The sequence below is a fragment of the Delphinapterus leucas genome, chromosome 1 (genome assembly GCF_059928025.1).
Source record: "Delphinapterus leucas isolate spDelLeu-1000000601 "Yukka" chromosome 1, BTC_Dleu_Yukka2, whole genome shotgun sequence".
NCBI lineage: Eukaryota > Metazoa > Chordata > Mammalia > Artiodactyla > Monodontidae > Delphinapterus > Delphinapterus leucas.
The window spans coordinates 20194239-20215580 of NC_143129.1; the positions used below are offsets into that span (position 1 = coordinate 20194239).

Below are 21342 nucleotides of genomic sequence, written 5' to 3' on the forward strand. Positions count from 1 at the left end.
ATCTCTGTTTTCTGAAGGATTGAAACTTAAGCAGTTTGACCAGGCTTCTGTGCTTTATCTGGGTGCTGCTGTGATAACTGATTTATAATAAGAGATATATATATTAGGTCTTCATCCCGTTTCTGGTACAGGGCTTCTAAAATCCTTAGGATTTCCTAAATGAGTAGACTGACACAGGTGCGTTTTGTTATTTTAATGAAGTGACTCTTGGTTGCACCTAAGGTTGACTACTGGTTGCCTGGGAAACCAACCCCCTGATTAGAGGGTTGGAAATTTCAGTCCAATGCCGTGATCTCCAGGGAGGGGAGAAGGCATGGGGGTTGAATCAGTGACCAGTGGCCAATAATTTAGTCAATCATGTCTATGTAATGAAGCCTCCAGAAAACCCCCAAAATGGCGTTCAGAGACCTTCCACGTCGCCAAACACCTGGAGATTTTGGGAGAGTGGAGAGAGCAGAGAGGGCATGGAAGCTCTGCTTCCTTCCCCCATCTGTAGTTCTGTGCATCTCTTCTAACAGCTGTTTCTGATTTATATCCTTTTAGAAGAAACTGGTGATCCAGCAAGTAAAATGTTTCTCTGTGTTCTGTGACTTGTACTAGCAAATTAATTGAACCCAAGGAGTAGGTTGTTGGAACAATGCTACAAAGCTACAGTAATCAAATAGCATGGTATTGGCACAAAAAGACATAGGTATCAATGGAAATGATGAGAGAGGCCAGAAATAAACCCACACACCTATGGTCAATTAATCTCTGACAAAGGAAGCAAGAATATACAACGGGAAAAAGAGTCTCTTCAGTACGTCCTGTTGGGCAAGTTGGACAACTGCATAAAAATCAATGAAGTTAGAACACACCCTCAACACCATACACAAAAATAAACTCAAAATGGCTTAAAGGCTTAAATATAAGACATGACACCATAAAACTCCTAGAAGAGAACATAAGCCAAACATACTCTGACATAAATTATACTAATATTTTCTTAGGTCAGTCTCCCAGGGCAATAAAATTAAAACAAAATCGATCTTGCTGTGATTTATGTCAAAGAGTGTTCTTCCTATGCTTTCCTCTAAGAGTTTTATAGTGTCTGGCCTCAGAATGGGACAACCCTCAGAATGGGAGAAAATATTTGCAAACCAGTCAACTGACAAAGGATTAATCTCTAAAACACAGAAGACAGCTCATGCAGCTCAATATCAAAAAAACAAACAACCCAATGCAAAATGGGTAGAAGACCTAAATATACATTTCTCCAAAGAAGATATACAGATTGCCAACAAACACATGAAAGGATGCTCAACATCACTAATCATTAGAGAAATGCAAATCAAAACTACAATGAAGTATCACCTCACACTTGTCAGAATGGCCGTCATCAAAAAATCTACAAACAATAAATGCTGGAGAGGGTGTGGAGAAAAGGGAACCCTCTTGCACAGTTGGTGGGATTGTAAATAGATACAGCCAGTATGGAGAACAGTATGGAGGTTCCTTAAAAAACTAAAAATAGAACTACCAGATGACCCAGCAATCCCACTACTGGGCATATACCCCGAGAAAACAATAATTCAAAAAGAGTCATGTACCACAATGTTCATTTCAGCACTATTTACAATAGCCAGGACATGAAAGCAACCTAAGTGTCCATCAAGAGATGAATGGATAAAGAAGACGTGGCATGTATATACAATGGAATATTACTCAGCCATAAAAAGAAATGAAATTGAGTTATTTGTAGTGAGGTGAATGTACCTAGAGTCTGTCATACAGAGTGAAGTAAGTCAGAAAAACAAATGCTGTATGCTAACACATATATATGGAATCTAGAAAGAAAAATATGGTTCTGATGAACTTAGGTACAGGACAGGAATAAAGACACAGACATAGAGAATGGACTTGAGGACATGGGGAGGGGGAAGGGTAAGCTGGGATGAAGTGAGAGAGTAGCATGGACATATGTACACTACCAAATGTAAAATAGATCGCTAGTGGGAAGCAGCTGCATAACATGGGGAGATCAGCTCGGTGCTTTGTGACCACTTAGAGAGGTGTGATAGGTGGGTGGGAGGGAGACTCGAGAGGGAGGGGATATGGGGATATATGTATACATATAGCTGATTCACTTTGTTATACAGCAGAAACTAAGATAACATTGTAAAGCAATTATACTCCAATAAAGATGTTTAAAAAATAAAAGGAAAAAGTCACTAATTGAGACCTAATCAAACTTATAAGCTTTTGCATAACAAAGGAAACCATAAATAAAGTGAAAAGACAAGCTATGGACTGGGAGAAAATATTTGCAAATGATGCAAATGATAAGGGCTTAATTTAGAAAATATACAAACAGGTCATACAACTTAATAATAAAAAAAACAGACAACCTAACTGAGAAGTGGGCTGAAGACCTCAGTAGACATTTCTCCAAAGAAGACATACACATGTCCAACAGGCACATGAAAAGATATTCAACATTGCTAATTATTTGAGAAATGCAAATCAAAACTACAGTGAGGTACCACCTCACACTGGACAGACTAGTCATCATTAAAAAGTCTAAAAATAACAAGTTCTGGAGGGCGAGTATAGAAAAGGGAACCCTCCTACACTGTTGGTGGGAATGTAAATCAGTGCAGCCACTATAAAAAACAGTATGGATGGTCCTCAAAAACTAAAAATAGAGTTGCCATATGATCCAGCAATCCCACTCCTGGGCATATATCAGGACAAAACTCTAATTCTAAAAGATACATGCACGCCAATGTTCATAAAAGCACTATTTACAATACCCAAAACATGGAAACAACCTACATGTCCATTGACAGATGCATGGATAAAGAAGAGTGCTATATTTATATAAGAGAATATTACTCACCCATAAACAAGAATGAAATAATGCCATTTGCAGCAACATGGATGGACCTAGAGATTAACCTCCTAAGCAAAGTGAGTCAGAAGGAGAAAGACAAATATCATATGGTATCACTTATGATGGAATCTAAAATATGACACAAATGAACTTATCTACGAAACAGAAACAGACTCAAGGACACAGAGAACAGACTTGTGGTTGTCAAGGGGCAGGGCGATGAGGGAGGTAAGGATTGCAAGTTTGGGATTAGCAGATTCAAAGTATTGTATACAGGATGGGTAAACAACAAGTGCCTACTGTACAGCAGGAGAACTCTATTCAATATCTTTTGATAAACCACAATCGAAAAAATGTGAAAAAGAATATATATATGTATAACTGAATCACTTTGCTCTATAGCAGAAATTAACACAACATTGTAAATCAACTATACTTCAATAAAATTAAAAAAAAAACCCAAAACCCAAATTCTTTATGTTTCTCCAAGGACAGTATAATCATACCCACACATTAATACTATCTGGAGATGCATTTTCATAATATAAGAGTTCGGCAATTTAAATCACTCGGTGAGTAGAAACTAATTGCTAAGTGTTGAGGTGATACTGCTTTATTTGTTTAGTATTGCAGAGAATGAAAGGATCTGCAAGCCAGTAATTACAACTGTCCCTCGGTGTCCAAGGGGATTTGGCTCCAGGACTCCCTCCCATGGGTACCAAAATCCGAGGATGCTCAATTCTCATGGTCAGCCCTCTGTGTCTGTGGAATCTGTAGATATATAGGGCTGACTGTACAAGTAGAATCTGCACTTAAACTTAGTTGGACTCAATTTATGCTTTGTGATCTTGAAAATGTTAACAAATTTAAAATTCGTTACTGTTCATTAAATTCGTTAACGAATTAAGAAACCCAAGGATTTGGTCACTGGAACCCCCAATCTGTAGCCAGTAGGTCAGAAGCACAGGTGACAATCTGGACTTGTGATTGGTGCCTGAGGTCGGCAGGGAAGGGGACACAGAGGGGACAAGAGTCTTGTAGGACTGAGCCCTTCCCCTGTGGAATCTGATGCTATCTCTGGGTAGACAGTGTCAGAATTTAGTTGAACGCAGGACACCCAGCTGGTGTCAGAGAATTGCCTGTTGGTGTGGAAAGCCTCCCCACACATTGGAATTGGTGATCAGAATTTCAGCTGCACAGGGTGGCCACTAGCTCATATAGAATCTTTGTGCAAACTGGGGAAAAGGGGTCCCCTTGGGCAGATGCATTTTGGCACACAGTTTGGGGAGCAGACTGGTACTTGGGGGATTTATAAATTACAGCCTTTCCTTGCCCAGACAGCCCCATGCCAGACTGCACCATGGGATTCAGTCATCTTTTACCTCTTCAATGAGTGCTTGGTGCAGCGATGCCTTGTGTCACCCTCCGTGTGACCTTTACCCCCCAGATCTTTGCCTGACCTCCATCTTGGCAGTAGGTGGTCTGTGGTCTGGAGCCACAAGGAGTCATCCACCTGCACTGGTGCAGGGTGTCAGGGTCAAGAACAGACCCAGGACTGCTGGCACTTAAGTCCTTCCCTATCTCCCCTTTTATTTCTAATTCCCCAAGTTAAACAGTAATATAACCTATAAATTCTCCAGGTGATTTCAATATACAACTCTCCTCCACCATCCCCTGACTTACAACTACAAAGCAGAAAGACTCACCCCTGGTGCACATTAGAATCACTTTCGGAGTTAAAAAAAGAATACCAATCCCCAGGCCCCATCCAAGGCCAATGAAATCAGAATTTCTGGGATAAGGCCCAGGTATCAGCATTTTTTAAACTTTCCCAGATGTCTTAGCCCGTTAGGGCTGCTATAACAGAATACCATGGACTGGGTGACCTAGAGGCAACAGAAATTTATTTCTTAAATTCTGGAGGCTGGGAAGTCCAAGATCAAGGTGCTGGCAGATTGAGTGTCTGGTGTGGGCCCACTTCCTCGTCCTCACATGGTGGAAAGGACAAGGGAGCTCTCTGGGGTCTCTTTATAAGGGCACTAATCCCATTCATGAGGGCTCCACCCTTATGACCTAACTACCTCCCAAAGGCCCTCCCCCCATATACCATCACACTTGGGATTAGGGTTTCAACACATGAATTTTGGGGGGACACAAATATTCAGTCTGTAGCACCAGGTGATTCTAACGTGCAGCCAAAGTTGAGAATGCTCTTCTAGGGTTAGTCTCCCTTGGTCTCCACATTTAGCCAAACATAAGTGTCATCTAGTCCCTTGCTACTATGGCTCTGAAAATATTTCCTTCTAAATACAAACAAATATTTTAGTCCAGTGATAGAGAAATGAGGCCGCCTTTAGAGACATACCATATGGGTTTCCCCCGGTGGGTATACATTCAATGGAGACATCCGCTTTGGAAGAGGCACTAAAGGAGGCCTCTCTCTTATATATGGTTCTTTGAGGATTTTTCTCTGTAGTATCAGGGACAGAAAAATGGCCAACAAGATCAAGCCCAGAATTGCCATTAACACTATGAACCATAACTCGCTGTAGAACTCCGTGCTTTTGCTCCCTGATCCTTTCTTTTCTCCAGGAGTTGTCAGCACCAGGCCTGCAAAACCCAGGGACAGAAAAAGGAAACGCTATTTCAGAAGGCAATTTTGTGATTTCTTGCTCTGTTGTTTAATAAATTAGAAAGGCATGTATAGTGCTTTGTTGCACTTGTGTTCAGGCTGGGGAAATGGTGCAGTGGGTCGGTGGGTGTAAGGAGAAGTTTACAGCCCTTGGGAGACCTTGCTGACACCTCCCAGGTTGGAAATTGCAGCTGCCTTGGCACGCTCCCGGGAAATACAGTTGGAGGGGGTATGAGGGGATTTTTTAAGAGGGTTACCAAAGTAACCTTGGGAAAAGCCTACTTCACAGCTGTGTGCCTGGGGAGCAGTCCTTTCTGGGCTCATGTGAGGGTTGGAACCCAGACTAATATTGCTACAGAAACCCCATTACATACACAGTCAATGCTGTGTGGATCCAGGGTCCCCTCACTTCATGCCACAGCCCTGTTCCTGCGAAGTTTCTTGCAAACTGGATTTTGAGACGTCAGATACCATTTTCCATTGGGATGTTAACAGCTTGTGCTCACTAACATGTGGTCTTTATAGTACTTCTTGGACTCTGGCCTCTCTGTTAAGTAACAAAAGCTCTGCAAGTCATCACTCAAATGCCCTGGGAGAGCTTCCTAGGGATGGAAATCCTTTAGCGAAGGGACCACTTACCTTTGATTTCTATTCAGGTGTTAAGAGTTCAGTTGATGTGATTCTCTGCACATGAGGCTGATAGACATAGCTCACATTTAATGAGCATTTACCCTGTGCCAGTCCCTGTGCTAAGTAAGGGCTTTCCAGGGATGAAGGATCGAAGGATGGGGAGTAGCAGGACTGTCAAGTCTGTGGTTGTGGGAAAGCTGGAATGAGCGGGTCAGACTCGGAAAGGCTTATGGGATCACTGCAGAACAGCGTTAAGCTGTGGAATCGCCGTCGGCCTGGCAATCTGAGTGGGAGAAAGTCTCAGAGATCATCTCCATCCCAGCCCTTTGCTAGCACCAGCTCAGAAGCCTCTGGATCCACGAAGCCGTCATGCAGCAGAGGGCCAGGGAGCTGCTCTTCTAAAGCCAATGCTCGTGGCCAAGAGGAAGAAGGACAGACACAGCTGTAAATGCCTACTCTTTTGACAGCCCTCCCCCTTTGCAGCCCCTCAAGGACTGGATGGGTCTGCTTGGCCTTCACACCCACATTGTCAGGGCAAGTTGATTAAAGGGGAAGCATTTAGCACTGGGGTGAGGATGTTTAAGGGAGGGAGAGAAGGTGACTAAAATTAAAAATTGAACTCCATGAGAGGGGGGCTACACTTTGCTAACCCTAACTCTGAATCTGGAATATTATCGTTATTATCAACACAAATTGGCATTAGAGTATTTTCTCTTTCCTCTGGCTTTCTCTATAAATTCACTTTTTTTGGTGCACAAATTCATATAGCTCTTTATTGACAGAATTTGCGGTTAGGAGAGAACTTTAGTCATATCTCTCTGCATCTACAATTCAATGATTTGGCATTTTAAGAGTTTACCCTAACTCCTTGCCTAATGTAAGTTTCAAGAGGACTTAAAAAAATTCTTACAACACTTAACACAATTTCTTCCATATGGTGTATGGAAGATGTATAGATACATATGTATAAACAAACATGTATGCATAAAGAAACACAAATATGTATAAACAAACATGCATGTTTCTTTAGGAAAATGAGTAGATACTACACTAAATAGGATTTGAGTTAAATGTTTACCAAATCCAGTGCTGGTATCATATTGAATCAAAGGTGTCTTAACACTTCCTTCATCTGTAGTGCAGATGACCTGGAAAAAGAAAGCTAGACAAAGGTAAATGAGTCAGTTATTCAACATCTACAAACAGTGGGCACAGTTTCAGAAAATCAATGTATTATAGCATGAAGAAGTCTGAAAACAGGATTCCACATCAAGTTATGAGGTTTTACCTATTATGCAAACTTATTTCTAACTTAAAAACTATCAAGAAAAACAGCTATCATTAGTGTAGTAACGTATATAACATATACGTTATTACATATATGTTACCGATATAATAACATATATATATGTAACAGAACTAAAGAAGTTTAGAGATTATATAGCAAAGGAAAAGAATTATGTGAAGAATAAAGGCTAATTCACAGAATGTATCCTGTTATGCATATAATCTGAACCTGTTCCTTTAAACTTACAGGTGTTCCTTTCACTGGGCAACCCAGAGTTTCCTACTAAGCAGGAAGGCTCAACAGGGATCTGGGAAATCAAATGGTCTAAATACCTCTTACAGTAGCCAGGAGCCTGAGGGAAGTGAGTCTTGTAAGTCACACAGATGGTTAGAAGCCTGGCCAGGGGTAGAACCCGTATTTCCCAACTTTCAGGCCATCTCCCCATCACAACAAACTGCCCAGGTGACCAAGAACTGTGACCATGAAAATGTGGAGCTGACTTTTTGTAAAAATGTTACTGATAAGTTTCAAATGCTGTAAATGCAATGCTGGAGCTCATTGTTTACCTGCCCCTTTTAGCCAAAAGAAATAGTACATATTTTCAAGGAAACTAAAAAAAATCAACCACTAATGAATTCACTGTATAAGACCAGATTGCCCAAAAGGGCCTCACATCTATTGGTCCTGTGGCCATGTTGATCATTAGAAAATACTTAGTACCTTGAAAAGCTTTTTCTCATTTCAATTTAAAAACAAGACAAACAGAAGAAGGACATGTAATTAAGTAGGGAGAAAGTATTCAGTTTTAGAGGGAAGAGCGTTGTTGTTTCAAGAACAGATACTGATGTTGGTTAAGGAAAGCCCTTACTCAGGGTCTAAGATTTGGGGATGGTCATGGCCTGATTACGCTCTCTTTGGAGGCTGTGGATGCATCAAAAGAGAGTCTCCGAAGTCCCTAAAAGTGTGTTATTTTGGGATACTCTTTGCCTGTGGGTTTTATTTCTCTAGTGCACATAACCTGCCCTCTGGTCTTGTTCCTGGGGACCCTCACGTCAGCAGAGGCAGTGCTCAGAGGACCACATCAGAAGCGTCATCAGGAAAACCTGATCGATGCCGAGCAGTCGCTTTCCCAGGAGAAGTGACCACTTAACCCAGGACATGTTAATGATGACCATCTGAGATCACCTTTCAGATCGTCAGATTGAGCATCTCGGAAAGCTGGGAAACCCAGCTTCTTGTGCCCTGAGAAATGCGAATGGGAAACTCACTTCTGTCCGCGGTCTTTGGGATGTAGAGGGTGGTGTCGAGGCCGCTGTACACGCGCTGCCCTCCATCGGTCAAGACGAACTCCTTCAGCCGCCCGTTCAGCAGGAAGGAGCCACTCCAGTCCACACATACCACGGATAGATTGCTGTCCACCGAGAAAGGGGCACGGTACTGGGGCACTGTTGGGAGAAGGATGTAAGTTCTAAAAATAGTTGGACAAAGGTTCTAGCTCTAAAAATAGTTGAGAGAAGGTTGCAAGCTCTAAAAAGAGGTGGAAGAAGTTTCTAAGTTCTAAAAATAAGTGGGAGAAGGTTGTAAGTTCTAAAAATACGTGGGAGAAGGTTGTAAGTTCTAAAAATAGTGTGCTTTTTATTTTAAAATATGAGCACACATTTTTTTTTTTTTTGTCCTTGCTGGAACCCTTCCTATTTCCCTTACTGCTTAAAGGAAAAAACTGGCTTTGGGGGTGAAAAGAAAACCATGGGAACGCATGTGAAATGCTTTCTCAGCAATGTCGCACCTGCTTTCCAAACAAAAATCAATGGAGAGTGGTGTTTTATGAAATACAACTATTAACATACAATGGTTCTGCTCATCAGCATAGCCCCGGAGCTTATATTTTGTTGCATTTTCCTTCTTTTAACAGGTAAATTATCCTTAACACTATTAACTACAGTGGATAGCTATTTTTCATATCAAGTCAATATTTATTGCTGCAAAGCCCCAAGGACCAGATGAAGTTAATATTTTATTTTCTCCTATAACTAAACTGCTTAGATGGTGAATTATGTTCTTTTGGCAGCCATTTATTTTTAAAGCTTTTTCTCGAGCCGTTCGTTTGTTTCCTAAGATAGTTAAAAAGCCTTGCAAATAGCAATTCGAGTATAATAATTCATTGCCCTGACTAATCAATCAATAGCACAGTACATTAGTATATAATCAAGCTCAGGTCTCCTAAGTATTGTATCAGATAGAGAAGCAACGTTGTGTGCATTTAACAGGCATGAGAACTTTGCGTTTTTCAACTCCTTACTAAAATAAAGGAAGAATAATCCTTAACTGAGGCTCATCTTTTAAATGAATCATTTCTGTATGAACAAATGAAGGGATACCATATCATCTTGTCAAGTCAGAAGAGATTTATTTCATGAGATCTCATTTTCTCCAAAATAATCAATACATTTGTAAGAGCATTAAGATCCAGCTTTATATGAAATTGGCTTTTAAGAAAAGAAAAAAAAAAGGGAGTGGTAGAAATAAATTGGATATCCTTTTTTCCTTTAAAAATTAAATCCATCTGTTGCTGATGTGAGGAAATATAACAAAATAAGGAATAATTACCCTTTTGTGATCATAAGATTCAACCACGAAGACAAATTTGATTCTCATCTTTTAAAATAAGATATTTTCATAAAGTTATAGAAAAATTTTTCTGCAAATACTGAAACAAGAGCTATCAAGCCCTCTTTAAATATATATTTTTTAACACAAATTGTGCCTAATATCACAATGGAACATACTATTGTATTTGTCTGTGGCTTCCCTCTGTCACTTAATTTCAGTAGATTTCCACTTCTCCCCTACATCATAACAGTACAGACAAGGAGAAGGCTTGTAAATAGTACAAAAATAGAAAGGTAGGGGCTTTATTTGCCTTGCAGGATTTGGAGATCTTCCTGAGGAAAAAGAGTGATCAAACTATCAAAATAATCAGGAATAACGGATTTGAAGACTGAGGAAATGATAACAGCTACTATGCCAATAAAGTAGTACAATGCAAGTACAATAAAGTACTTGATGTACTTTATTTTATTTAATCCTCAAAACAATCTTGTAAGAATTAGTTCCTAATTTTCCACGTGAGGAGACTAAAGTTTAGAGAGATAAAATAATCTGCTTAATGTCAGTAGCTGGTAGGGGACAAAGGATCTGAACCCAGGCCTGCTTAACACCAAAACCCATGTTTTTTTGTTAAAATCAGTACACATGTATTTAAAGGAGCATGATTTACTAATTCACTTTATGGGTGCCCTTCAGTGGTGAGTGGGTTCATCCTGATTGTTAAATATTCAGGAATTTTGTGAGTTGGTTATTAAACCCAGCCACTATTAAAAATTAAATCATATAAACCTAAATAAATTATATTAAAACAAAGGTAATAAATATTGAAACTTTGTAACTTCTTAATTATTTCACTACCTTTTATTATCTATGCTCTCATGCTGTTTAAATCTATTGTATCGGGATGGTGGAAATATTACATAATGGTACACGACCTTTTCCCAACTCTGTGTTCAGTGCTGTCACGTTGGCAACTTGAAATCAGCCAAGTAGGAGTACTTTACACCATGGAAATTGGTGAGCGCTTCAAGTCAGGACATTTTTCTTTCATGGAGGCCAGTTGTTAAACATTTACACCTCACCTCTGCTCTTCCACTGCAGGTGTAATTCAGGCAGAGGGGGCGGAATATGTTGCTAATGCTTCTCTAGACCCTTTTCTGATCACGTTTATATAAAATTGCAAATACTATTTTCAAAGCATCTTCTGGTTTGTATTCTTCGATCCACATTTTCTCTCTGCTAGTTCATATAATGAGTTAAAAGGAACATAAATGGTATTTAAACCCCATACAACAGCCAGTGAACTACTGTGTTTTTCCATGTCTGTGGATCCAGTAAACAGATTAAGAGAACGCTTTCTCCTTCAGTGCTGCTGCAACCTTCAGCCACTTCTTCAATGTCAAGGAAGAATAGAAAGGCAGGACATCTTAAATCTGTTCATTCTGTTCTTCCAGCATAAGGGGAAAATGTCTGGCAATGACTAAGTTTCATGTTGAAAAAGAGAATTGGTGATAACCTGCAAACCTCGCATAGCTGTTTTGGCCTGGCCTTCTGGTGATACACACACAAAACCTGGAATAATTAGCAAACTTGGCTTATAAAGATACAGATCTCCCTTGACTTAGGATGGGGTTACGCCCGATAAACCCATCATAAATTGAAAATATCCTAAGTTGAAAATGCATTTAATACACAGAAGCTACCAAACATCATAGCTTAGCCTCGCTTACCTTAAACGTGCTCAGAACGCTTACGTTAGCCTACTGCACAGAAATCATTTAATGCAAAGTCTATTTTATACTAAACGGTTGAGTATCTCCTATAATTGATTGCAAACTGTACTGAAAGTGAAAAACAGAATGGGTGTCGGGTACGGAATTGTTGTAAGTGTATTGGTTGTTTACCCTTTTGATGGCATGGCTGACTGGGAGCTGCCCTCAGCATCACAAGAGAGAATCATACTACAGATCACTAGCCTGACAAAGATCACTATTCAAAGTTTGAAGTATAGTTTCTACTGAATGTGTATCACTTTGGCACCATCGTGAAGTCAAACCATTGTACATAAGGGACAGTCTGTACTGTAAACGGTAATTGCTTCTCAAAGATGGTGGTGGTGTTTTGTCCCATTCCTCGTATGGAGTAGCGTTTTTTTTTAAGTCAGAATTCATTTGACTACACTTTCATTTCAGGAATAAATGTTTCTCACAGTTCTTTTTGGGTTTGTGAAGGGAGGATAGCGAGAGGAATAGGCAAAAAGGTAAAGGAGGTTACACAATTAGTCAGTAGACGTTATGAAGAACGATTACACTTTGCTTTGATTATAGCTTGGGTGACAAAGGACACTGATTGTGCGGTGCCAACGGTAAACGTGAGACATTCTGGATGCATTCACTCACTCACTAAACAACACATTTTGGGTATCTAAGACACTCTGCCCAGTGCTGGAGATAAAATGGAGAGAATGAGAGTCAAAGGAAGCGCACATTTAAGGGGAAAGATGCGTTCTCTGTCGGGGGGGTCTGCCCAACTCAAGCTGGTTATGAGAAGTTCAAAGGGAGGCAAGAAAGCTGGGTGTGAGCGTCTGGATTTCAAGCAGGGAGATCGGGGAGGAGATGACCATTTGGGAGTCAGCCTTCAGAACTGAAGCCTTGGAGGAGATGAACTCACCTGAAGAGGGAAGAGGTGAGGCGAGAAGGAGAGGAAAAAAGAGGGAAGGGGATAAAACGGAAAGTGTGAGCAGAGAAAGTTTAGGGCTGAGGCTTAAAAACCTTGGTTGGTGGAAGATCAAGCAACAAAGTTGACTAACACTGAACATCCAAAGACGCAGGTTTCCCAGGAGAGACTTGTCATGAAAACTAAGGGGAGCCACTTTCTACCAAGGATTGAGGCTTCAATCACGTTGAATGTTCCCAACGTTCCCCAGTGTTCCCAAAAAAGCCCACTGGATTATCAGTGTGGAGGTCAAGGGCAAATTTAGGAAGAGATTTTCGTGCAGGGATGAGGTGGAAATCAGTGTGGAGGAACTTAGAGAACATGTGGGAAGAAAGAAAATGGGAAAGCACTTGAAGACCATTCTCTAGAAGAGTTGTGCTCTGTGGGGAGGAGCTGGGGCAGGAACCAGAGGGGAAATGGAGTCTATTCGCTTTAACATTAGAAAGATAGAAGCAACAGTGATACACTGAAGATTAAGGATAGGAAAATGATGAACAGTAGTGAAGGAAGTGGTACTCAAAGCACAAGAGGCAGGTTTATTTCAGATGGAAGGACCACCCCTTCCTGCCGTGTCCCTGGCGGGAATGATGCAGATGCAGGACACGTGGCTGTCTGGGGTGGGAAGGGAGCAAATTACTGACTGATGACATTTCCTTTCCTGGTGAATTACGAGGCAAGGAGCTCTGCCAAGACTCTAGGGAGAGGTGGGTGAGGATTGTATAGGCTTGTGGGAAAAGGATGAGAAGAAGTGGAAGGTTTGAGGAGGGTGGAGAAGGTCTGAAATCTCTATTACAGAAAGTAGGTAGTGAGTTGACCAGGTTAACACAGCAGTACTGAGGGTGCTGCTGAGCTGGGTGATCCTGAACTTAGAGTAACACTTCTACGTTCTAGGTGTGGAAACTGGAGGGACTTAAGCTCTGCCTTTAGCTCATCATATAGCTCCAGGAGCCTCACTTCAGATTCTAATCAATGTGAATGGCATCCTGGAATTGTAGTGCACAGTCCACAGCCCTGCCTCAGTTTTCTCACCTATAAATTTGGTTAATAATAGTACTTAACTTCATAGGTTTGTGGTAAGGATTATTTGTAAAATGCTTGAACAGTGCCAGGAACGAGCAAGTGTTCTCTAAAAATGACCTCTTGCGAACATCCTGCCATGTTATTGCTCAGGTACATTAAAGTCTTCGTATGAGGCAGTGAACTTTCACGAATGCCTAACTCTTACTTTTAAAAATGTCAGTGCCAAATACCGAAGATGAGGTTATAATCTGATATAATGTTTCTGGAAAGCAAATTTGCAATAAGTGTGCAAAGCCTTAAAAGACTTAAAATTCCTGATGTAGTAAATTCCATTTGTTGCCATTTAAGAAGATAACCAGACATTCACACAAAGATTTGTTCACAAACTTTCTCACCACATTTATAAAAGGAAAATATTAGAAATAACTGAAATGCCCAATTTATTCATAGGATGGAATGTTATATTGCCATTAACCTTGGTGGCTAAAGAGTTTTTAATGCCATGGGAAATGCAAATAAAATAATGTCAAGTATAAAAAGCAGACTATGAAATTTTCATTAGAGTATGATCTCAGCCATGTAATAAAAACTCTGCATAGAAAAGGGATTAAAGGAATGAATTACGCCAAAATATTAATGGTGGTTGCCTCTGGGTGTGGTGGGATTATAAGCAGGACTGGCTTCATGGTTGTGTGACCTGTGCAGATGCCCAGCATCCCTCATGTAGAAGAATTATGGACTTAGTTTGATGCTCTGCTGTCATTATCTTGAAATTGTTAACGATTTTTGAACAAGGGGCCCTATATTTTCATTTTCCAGTGGAACCCACAAATGACGTAGCTGGCTCTAATTATAAGTGCTTATTTTATTCTTAATACCTTTTGTATTTGCCATTTTTAAACAGTAGACATATAAACCTTATAAAATCTGAAAAGGACTTATTTTACAGAAATGTAAGGAGGCCCCAATTGATTAGCTAATTGCCCTTTTCTGCACTCAGTAGCCCTTTTGCTTTTCCTGGCAGTGCCGTATATCAAAGCTTTCCAGAAATGCGAGCTATGACGCCACGTCATTTGAAAAGAAAAGGAATGGCAAACTTCTCTAAAAAGTTATCTCAAAATAAATAAAGAAAAAAAGTCATCTTACCCATGTATTAGCTTTCTCTTAATTGGTTTTCATCCCATTGCTACATGAAAAATCTTCCTAAATTCACTCTTGATCTCCATATTATTTAATCCAATGGGCATTTTCCCCCAATAGTCATGTTCACTGATGTCTCAGTAGCATTCAAAGGAACTGAACACTCAGTCCTTTTAGCAAACTGTTTTCCCCCTACCTTTCAGGACAAGCTTCCCCTGCGGCTGCCCTCCTACCTTTTTGGCTTATGGTGGCAGCCACTTCTACTCACATTCTTTTTGGGTGATGAAGCTGATCCATTCAGAGGCCGTGCTGCCCAAATCATTGTGGGCTACCACCCTCAGCTTGTAGGTGGTGTAGGGCTGGAGACCCCCGAGGCTGGCTCTCAGCCCTGGCCCAGTGTACTTTGTCTCGGTTTGGCTGGGAGTACAGGGGGTGGCTGAATCCGGAGGGCAGGCCATGTAGAGCTGGAGCTCATAGCTGGAATGAGAATGGACACATAAAGAGAAAACAGGCAAAGGAATTAGTCTAACTCTCTTTTAAACCTGTTAATATTTTGTTTTCACTGAACTACCAGCTCTTTCAAATTCCCATTTGTGGGAGACTGCTCTTAGAAACACTTTATTTAATGCTGTTGGAAATGGGCAGCAGATGGAACCAGAGAAATGATAAGAGAAGTCACATGTATACACATGTTGCTGTCCACCCAGCAGCTAGGAATCCTTGTTGGCAGAGATAAGATATTTCTCTCTTTTTAGAAGAGAGTGATAAAACTGTTCTTCTCTGTTGAAAATAAAGAATATCTTTTTTTCCTCCAGATTATCTTGAGTGAAATAACTTCTGTGGTCTTTCAAACAGTGGTTCATTATGACATTTTAAATTAGATCAAGGAAATTCTGATCTAGTCACAGAAGTTCCTTATGTTCTAGCTGAGCCCTGTAGAATGAAACATTCCAGGGAACCATGAGGAAGAGCACATCCTTTCAATGAATGGGAACACACTGCCTTGTCCTTTTTTTTTTTTTTGGATGCACTGCGCGGCATGAGGGACCAGGGATCGATCCCGTGCCCCCTGCAGTGGAAGTGCTGAGTCTTAGCCACTGGACCGCCAGGGAAGTCCTTGCCTCTCCTTTCTTATTTAAGAAAATTTTGTTGTTCACCTTTCTATCCTTAGCTGATTTATGGTTGAAACACTTTGTGGGGAATGTGACCACTCAAATCAATTGATTTGTCTATTTTGCTATAGGTGTCTGTTCAATCAGCAAGTCTTCCTTGGGGAGGGCTGGGTAGCTGCATGTCCGTGTTCATGTCTTATTTCGGTTTCTTTGTCCTTTTGGCTCTCCCATGCTACCTTTGAATGACGCCGTTGGGGAACAGTGGGGGACTCCACTGGAAGGAGGCTGTCCTCGAGGCCAGTGTCTGGATCTGGGGACAGGACAGTCCTGATGGTAGAGCAGAAGGAGTTCTCAGCTCTGCTGTTGGCCCTTGGCTGCAACAATTGAAGCAAGTACAGGCCTCCACCCCAATGGAGTAGGTCGTGAAGGGCTGCAGGCCATGAAGCGTCTGCTGGGTGGCCAGGCCTTCAGCCAGCTGTAGGAGGAGAGAGAAGACTAGATGAGGCCCAGTGGCAAGTCACAGACAGTTGGTTCACTTTTATCGTGTACCATGCGTTCTATGAATAGAGTGCCGTGCTAGTTACTCTGGGAGATGCACCTTGGCCTCTATCACAATATTTACCCTGAGGAATGACCAATCCAGCTGGAGAGGCATGGCTTAAACATGCAAAAACATGCAATGAGATATCAGTTTGATAGAAGTTTGAGGCAACAGGATAGAAATCACAGGGAATAATGTTGTCTATTACCGTAAAGAGATATTAGAAAATGGCTCAAAAATCACAAAATACTGACCGAGTTCTGTGACCCTCAGAATGATGCCTTTTCGAAAAACAAAATCTATATTTGAATTATATTTCTAAGTCAACATTCACTAAGGTCCATATTCTGCCATTGTTACTTGTAATTTTGGGGTCAAAACTCCCCTCAAATCTTAGAGTTGAGTATTTAAGAGCTTGAAATACATATTATCTATTTGTATATTTACATATATTTAAGAGTTTGAAAGTCCATGTCTTCCTCTAAGGGTATTGATCTGTATGAAATATAGTTTTTTCTCAATTATCTTTGTTGCATTATAAACTATTTGGTTTATCTGGAGCAAATATTTTTACCTTATTGTGCTTTTATTAAGTGCTCTTTGGAATGGAAGAGCTCAGAAACTAGAAACTCATTTTCACATTGACATAAGCAACATTTAATTAAGAAGAGCTACCTGTTGTTTAAAAAAATGCATACAAGGCACTCCAAATAGAAATTATTTGAGTTTATTAATATTATCATTTTATAAGCATGGATAATCAAGGGTTGATTATATTTACATCATCTATATTTATTGAATCGGAAGCCTTGTAGAAAATATGCTAATATTTCTTTAACATTCCATACAAGACTTCCTCGCATGTGAGTTATATCTTTTGAAACTGTGTTTCACTACCTGCTACGCTGGCCTCAGAGGATTTCTCCACGCTTGCCAAAACTGTTCCCTCAATTGGTCTAAATAATTTATCGTGTCGTACCAGGATCTGTGCAACTTCTCTATGAGGTTTGTGTGAACAAAGTATTCTAACCTGCACTTATTTATGAGAAATGTGAGAGTGACAGCAGCTGTCCTGCAGAGAAAAGAGACTTCATCCCCTGGCAGGTAGTCTCTTCATTTAAATAATGCAGGAACTGGTCTAGTTGATTATTTAGTGTCCCTTTCAGTGAATGGCTTGGTTGAAACACACTGTGAAAGATGATTTCCCTCCACGGACCAACTTGTCTCCTCGATGTGCCCCAAATGTGTTAATACACAAACAGTGGAGTGGGGCTGAGCTGAGCTGTTCTGTTGTTTCTTCCAAAGACCTAGAACTTTCTAGAAGTCACCAAAACAAAGTCTGAGACTTCAGTGTGCTAGTAGAGATTTGCTCGTGCCAAAAGGGGGATTCCGAGGATATCCTTTGCTCTACTTTTCCCTTTTTCATATTAAGATTTACACCACCAACAGAGACCCTTTGTTGGCCCCTTACTATAAGCCACTACTATGCTGAGTGCTTGACATGTGTTTTCTAATTAAATTAATTCAACTAATTTGGTTATCTCTAAAGTCTTAGGTTCCTTAAAAGATCTGTGGAGTCTTTAATACCACATTTAGCCCTCCTCTCCCAGAGGATTTACATATATTCTGTACGTTTCCTAATGCTATTTCTTTGCAGAGAGATCTTTGTGCCACTAAGGTCACCACAGGGCAATTGAGAACAGATGGATAAGAAAGAAGTATCAAGGGGAAGAAAAAGCAAGGACACCATGGTTTATGACTTCCGTTGCGGAGCACAGGCTGCGGACACGCAGGCTCAGCGGCGACGGCTCACGGGCCCAGCCGCTCCGCGGCATGTGGGATCTTCCCAGACCAGGGCACGAACCCGCCTCCCCTGCCTCGGCAGGCGGACTCTCAACCACTGCGCCACCAGGGAAGGGAAGGGAAGGGAAGGGAAGGGAAGGGAAGCCCCTATGATTTGTTTTAAATAAACCGATCAGAATGCTGCTGCTCACCACCGTCTGGGCCCCGCTGGTATCGTTGGAGAACAATCTGTAGAGACTGACAATCCCGTTGGGCTTCTGCGGGGCGCTGATGTTGACCACTGCTTGGGTGGCAGAGACCGCATGGAACTTGGGGGCCCTGAGACCTTCCGGGGGGGCGGGCCCAGTTCTACACCGCGTCCAGCTACTGGAGGCTTTTCCTGCTGAATTCACGGCCCAGACCTCAAAAAGAAATCAGTAAGACCAGTCAAAAGCCAGAAAACTTCAGGCTGCAGAGAAGTTGGCAACTCAGAGCAACTGAAAACAACAGAATGAGATAAACTTGCGTCTTGCAACTTTGTAATTGCAAAGGAGGGCGGGTCCTTCCCGTTTTTTAGCCTTTGACCCTGTGAACACAGAGGGGGTCCTATTAGAGTCCCGATTTCTGAAGCAAGCTGGCTGATGGCTGATTTAAACCTAATGAAAAACTGCTCATCTCTGTGCGGGGTGTGGAGTGATTTTGTCAGCTTCTGCAAACTGGATAGATCTGCAGACTCCATAAAACTCAGCAATTCTTAAACCCCGGCCCCACCCAATCTGCATGAAAATTGAATTTTCCTTTCATCAAGGAGGGAATAAACATAGGGAAGGAGGTGTAATCTTATTTATCAAGCACCATTTGTATAATTAAACACGAATATCCTAAGAGGTTGCCTTAGGTCATCATTTGCATGAGTAAGTGATTTGTATAATGTCAGGTACAATAGACAGAGTAGATGGATGTGTGAGTGGATAGGGTTAAATTAGGCCCAATAATAGCCAACCACACAGTGATCAATCAGGATGATAGATCTAAACGGCAATCCGAGCAGACTGTCTGCACGTTTAGGAGTCTTCCTTAGTAAGCTTTCATGTTGTGCAAGTCTGACCTCAGGAAATTGTTCCCTCATTTGGTGTCTCTGTGTATTTATATATGTAAACACACACACACAAATATTACAATATATACAATATATACGCTATAGATAATAATTACAATATATACCATTATATGATATATACATGTTTTACATAATTATATAGGTGTGTGTATATATATATATATATATATATAAAAATTTGTTCTGAGCTTTTAAAGACAAGTCTGGAAAACTTGTTTGATTCTATAGTACACACGTTCTAGGTGTGCGGTGTTAAAAGAGCATGCGGAATGTTCAAAATACGAGATATTTAGAAAACACTGTAGGAGAATACTTTGCAGTGAGAGTTTAGTTTCATTTTTGTTTATTTTGCTTTCGTATCAATAATAATTTTAAGAAAATAAATAAATATTGGAGAGATTTTCAGTACTTAGGCTAACTTCTATCAGTGTTTCTGTACTTTTTTTTTTTTTTTGCAGATTTCTTTGTAAAAGTAAAATTTCTGATGTTGAATTGCTCTTGGATTGCTGTCAAATGCAAATCTCCAGCCTCTTGCTGATAGGATTGTCAGAAACCCCGTTTTTTTCCCCGGTTTTATTGAGAAATAGTTGACATACATGCCACATTTTAAAAAGAGGTTACGAACCTACTGACAAAGCAGAACCTGTTCTTTTCAGAGCTCTGATCCATTTCTCTCATAGTTTGCATAATAACCACTAACATCTGTATAAATTCTATACTTTACAAAGCACTTTAAGAAACGTTCGCTGACTTGGTCCTCACAACACAACCTCGTAAGGTGGCTGGAGAATGTATTATTAGCCCCTTTTACAGATGAGGAAATCAAGGCTCTGAAATGTGACTCTTGTTCAAGGTGACAGAAGTCACTAGAGCTGAAACTAGAATTCTACTCGCCAATAAACTTTATTGCTCTTCCCAGTAAACTGTGCTTTTGATTCTGTATGTCATCCATACACATAAATAAGATACTCAGGATCATGAATATTAAATGACTTTTCTATAGACAATTACCTACCTGCAATTCTGGATTGGGTAAAGTCTCTTAGCTTGCAAGGGTAAATAGACATGCCCAGGTTGTCTCGAATGATAGAGGTTTGTTTTGATAGGCCCAGGAAACTGTCTTAGCAATGGGAAAGCTAGACTCCATGGAAACCAGAGTACAGGGCAGAACACAGCTGTAGCTGCTCTTAGCATCCGCTCTGGAATGGCCATGGTCAGTCTTACAACAGGGAGGGTAGCTATAGGAGGTAATTGGTGAGGAGGTCAGATCTCAGGGCTGATGAGAACGAGTCGTGGACTCCCCAGTCTGCTCCAGACCAACCTCTGTTACTGTGGATGTCTTGCAGTGGGGTAAGGGGAGTATTTTTGATTACACAATGAGTAACAAAGATTGAAAGGAAAATATTCTTGAGAAAGGGATGCAAAATAAGGTGCACATACTGATATCAAATTCTTTGCCAAGAGAAGGGCTTTGGTTGGTTGGTGATTTAAGGGTATACAGAATTTTAGTGGGGGCCACAAAGGATAGAGAACACAAGGAGGAAAGTGCAACTGGGCTTGACAAAAATTCAGCAAGTTGCCAATTAATTACTGAGCATCCCATCTATTAAGGCTTTTTAATGCTGCTGTTGGCAGATGGGACTAGACCTCATGCCTTTCTGCGCTACTTGGGCAAACGGGGGTGGAGGAGTCCTAGTTCCAAAACGTAATTTAATCCATGGTATTTTAAAATACTTGCATCTCAATAGTGTGGTATTTTGCTATGGATCTTTAGAAATATTCTCTTCTAAAACCTAGGCAATAAAGAATTCCCCATCCGTAAGTGGAAATGTATGTAGGATCTAGCGTCTTTTGTCTTTGACAGGAGACCTTCATAATACAGT

At 40.8% G+C, this 21342-nt stretch overlaps 1 protein-coding gene across 1 annotated transcript in view; it reads right to left on the reverse strand.

The window, feature by feature from the left end:
• USH2A (usherin) overlaps positions 1–21342 on the reverse strand; it is a 777251-nt gene that overhangs the window by 34844 nt on the left and 721065 nt on the right. The window contains exons 64-69 of the mRNA XM_022579226.3: positions 18552–18761; positions 16253–16491; positions 15173–15381; positions 8691–8867; positions 7213–7296; positions 5238–5482 (exon numbers count right to left, since the gene is read on the reverse strand). Of these exons, the coding sequence (XP_022434934.3) occupies positions 5238–5482; positions 7213–7296; positions 8691–8867; positions 15173–15381; positions 16253–16491; positions 18552–18761 (1164 nt within the window). The remainder of the gene's footprint in view (positions 1–5237; positions 5483–7212; positions 7297–8690; positions 8868–15172; positions 15382–16252; positions 16492–18551; positions 18762–21342) is intronic.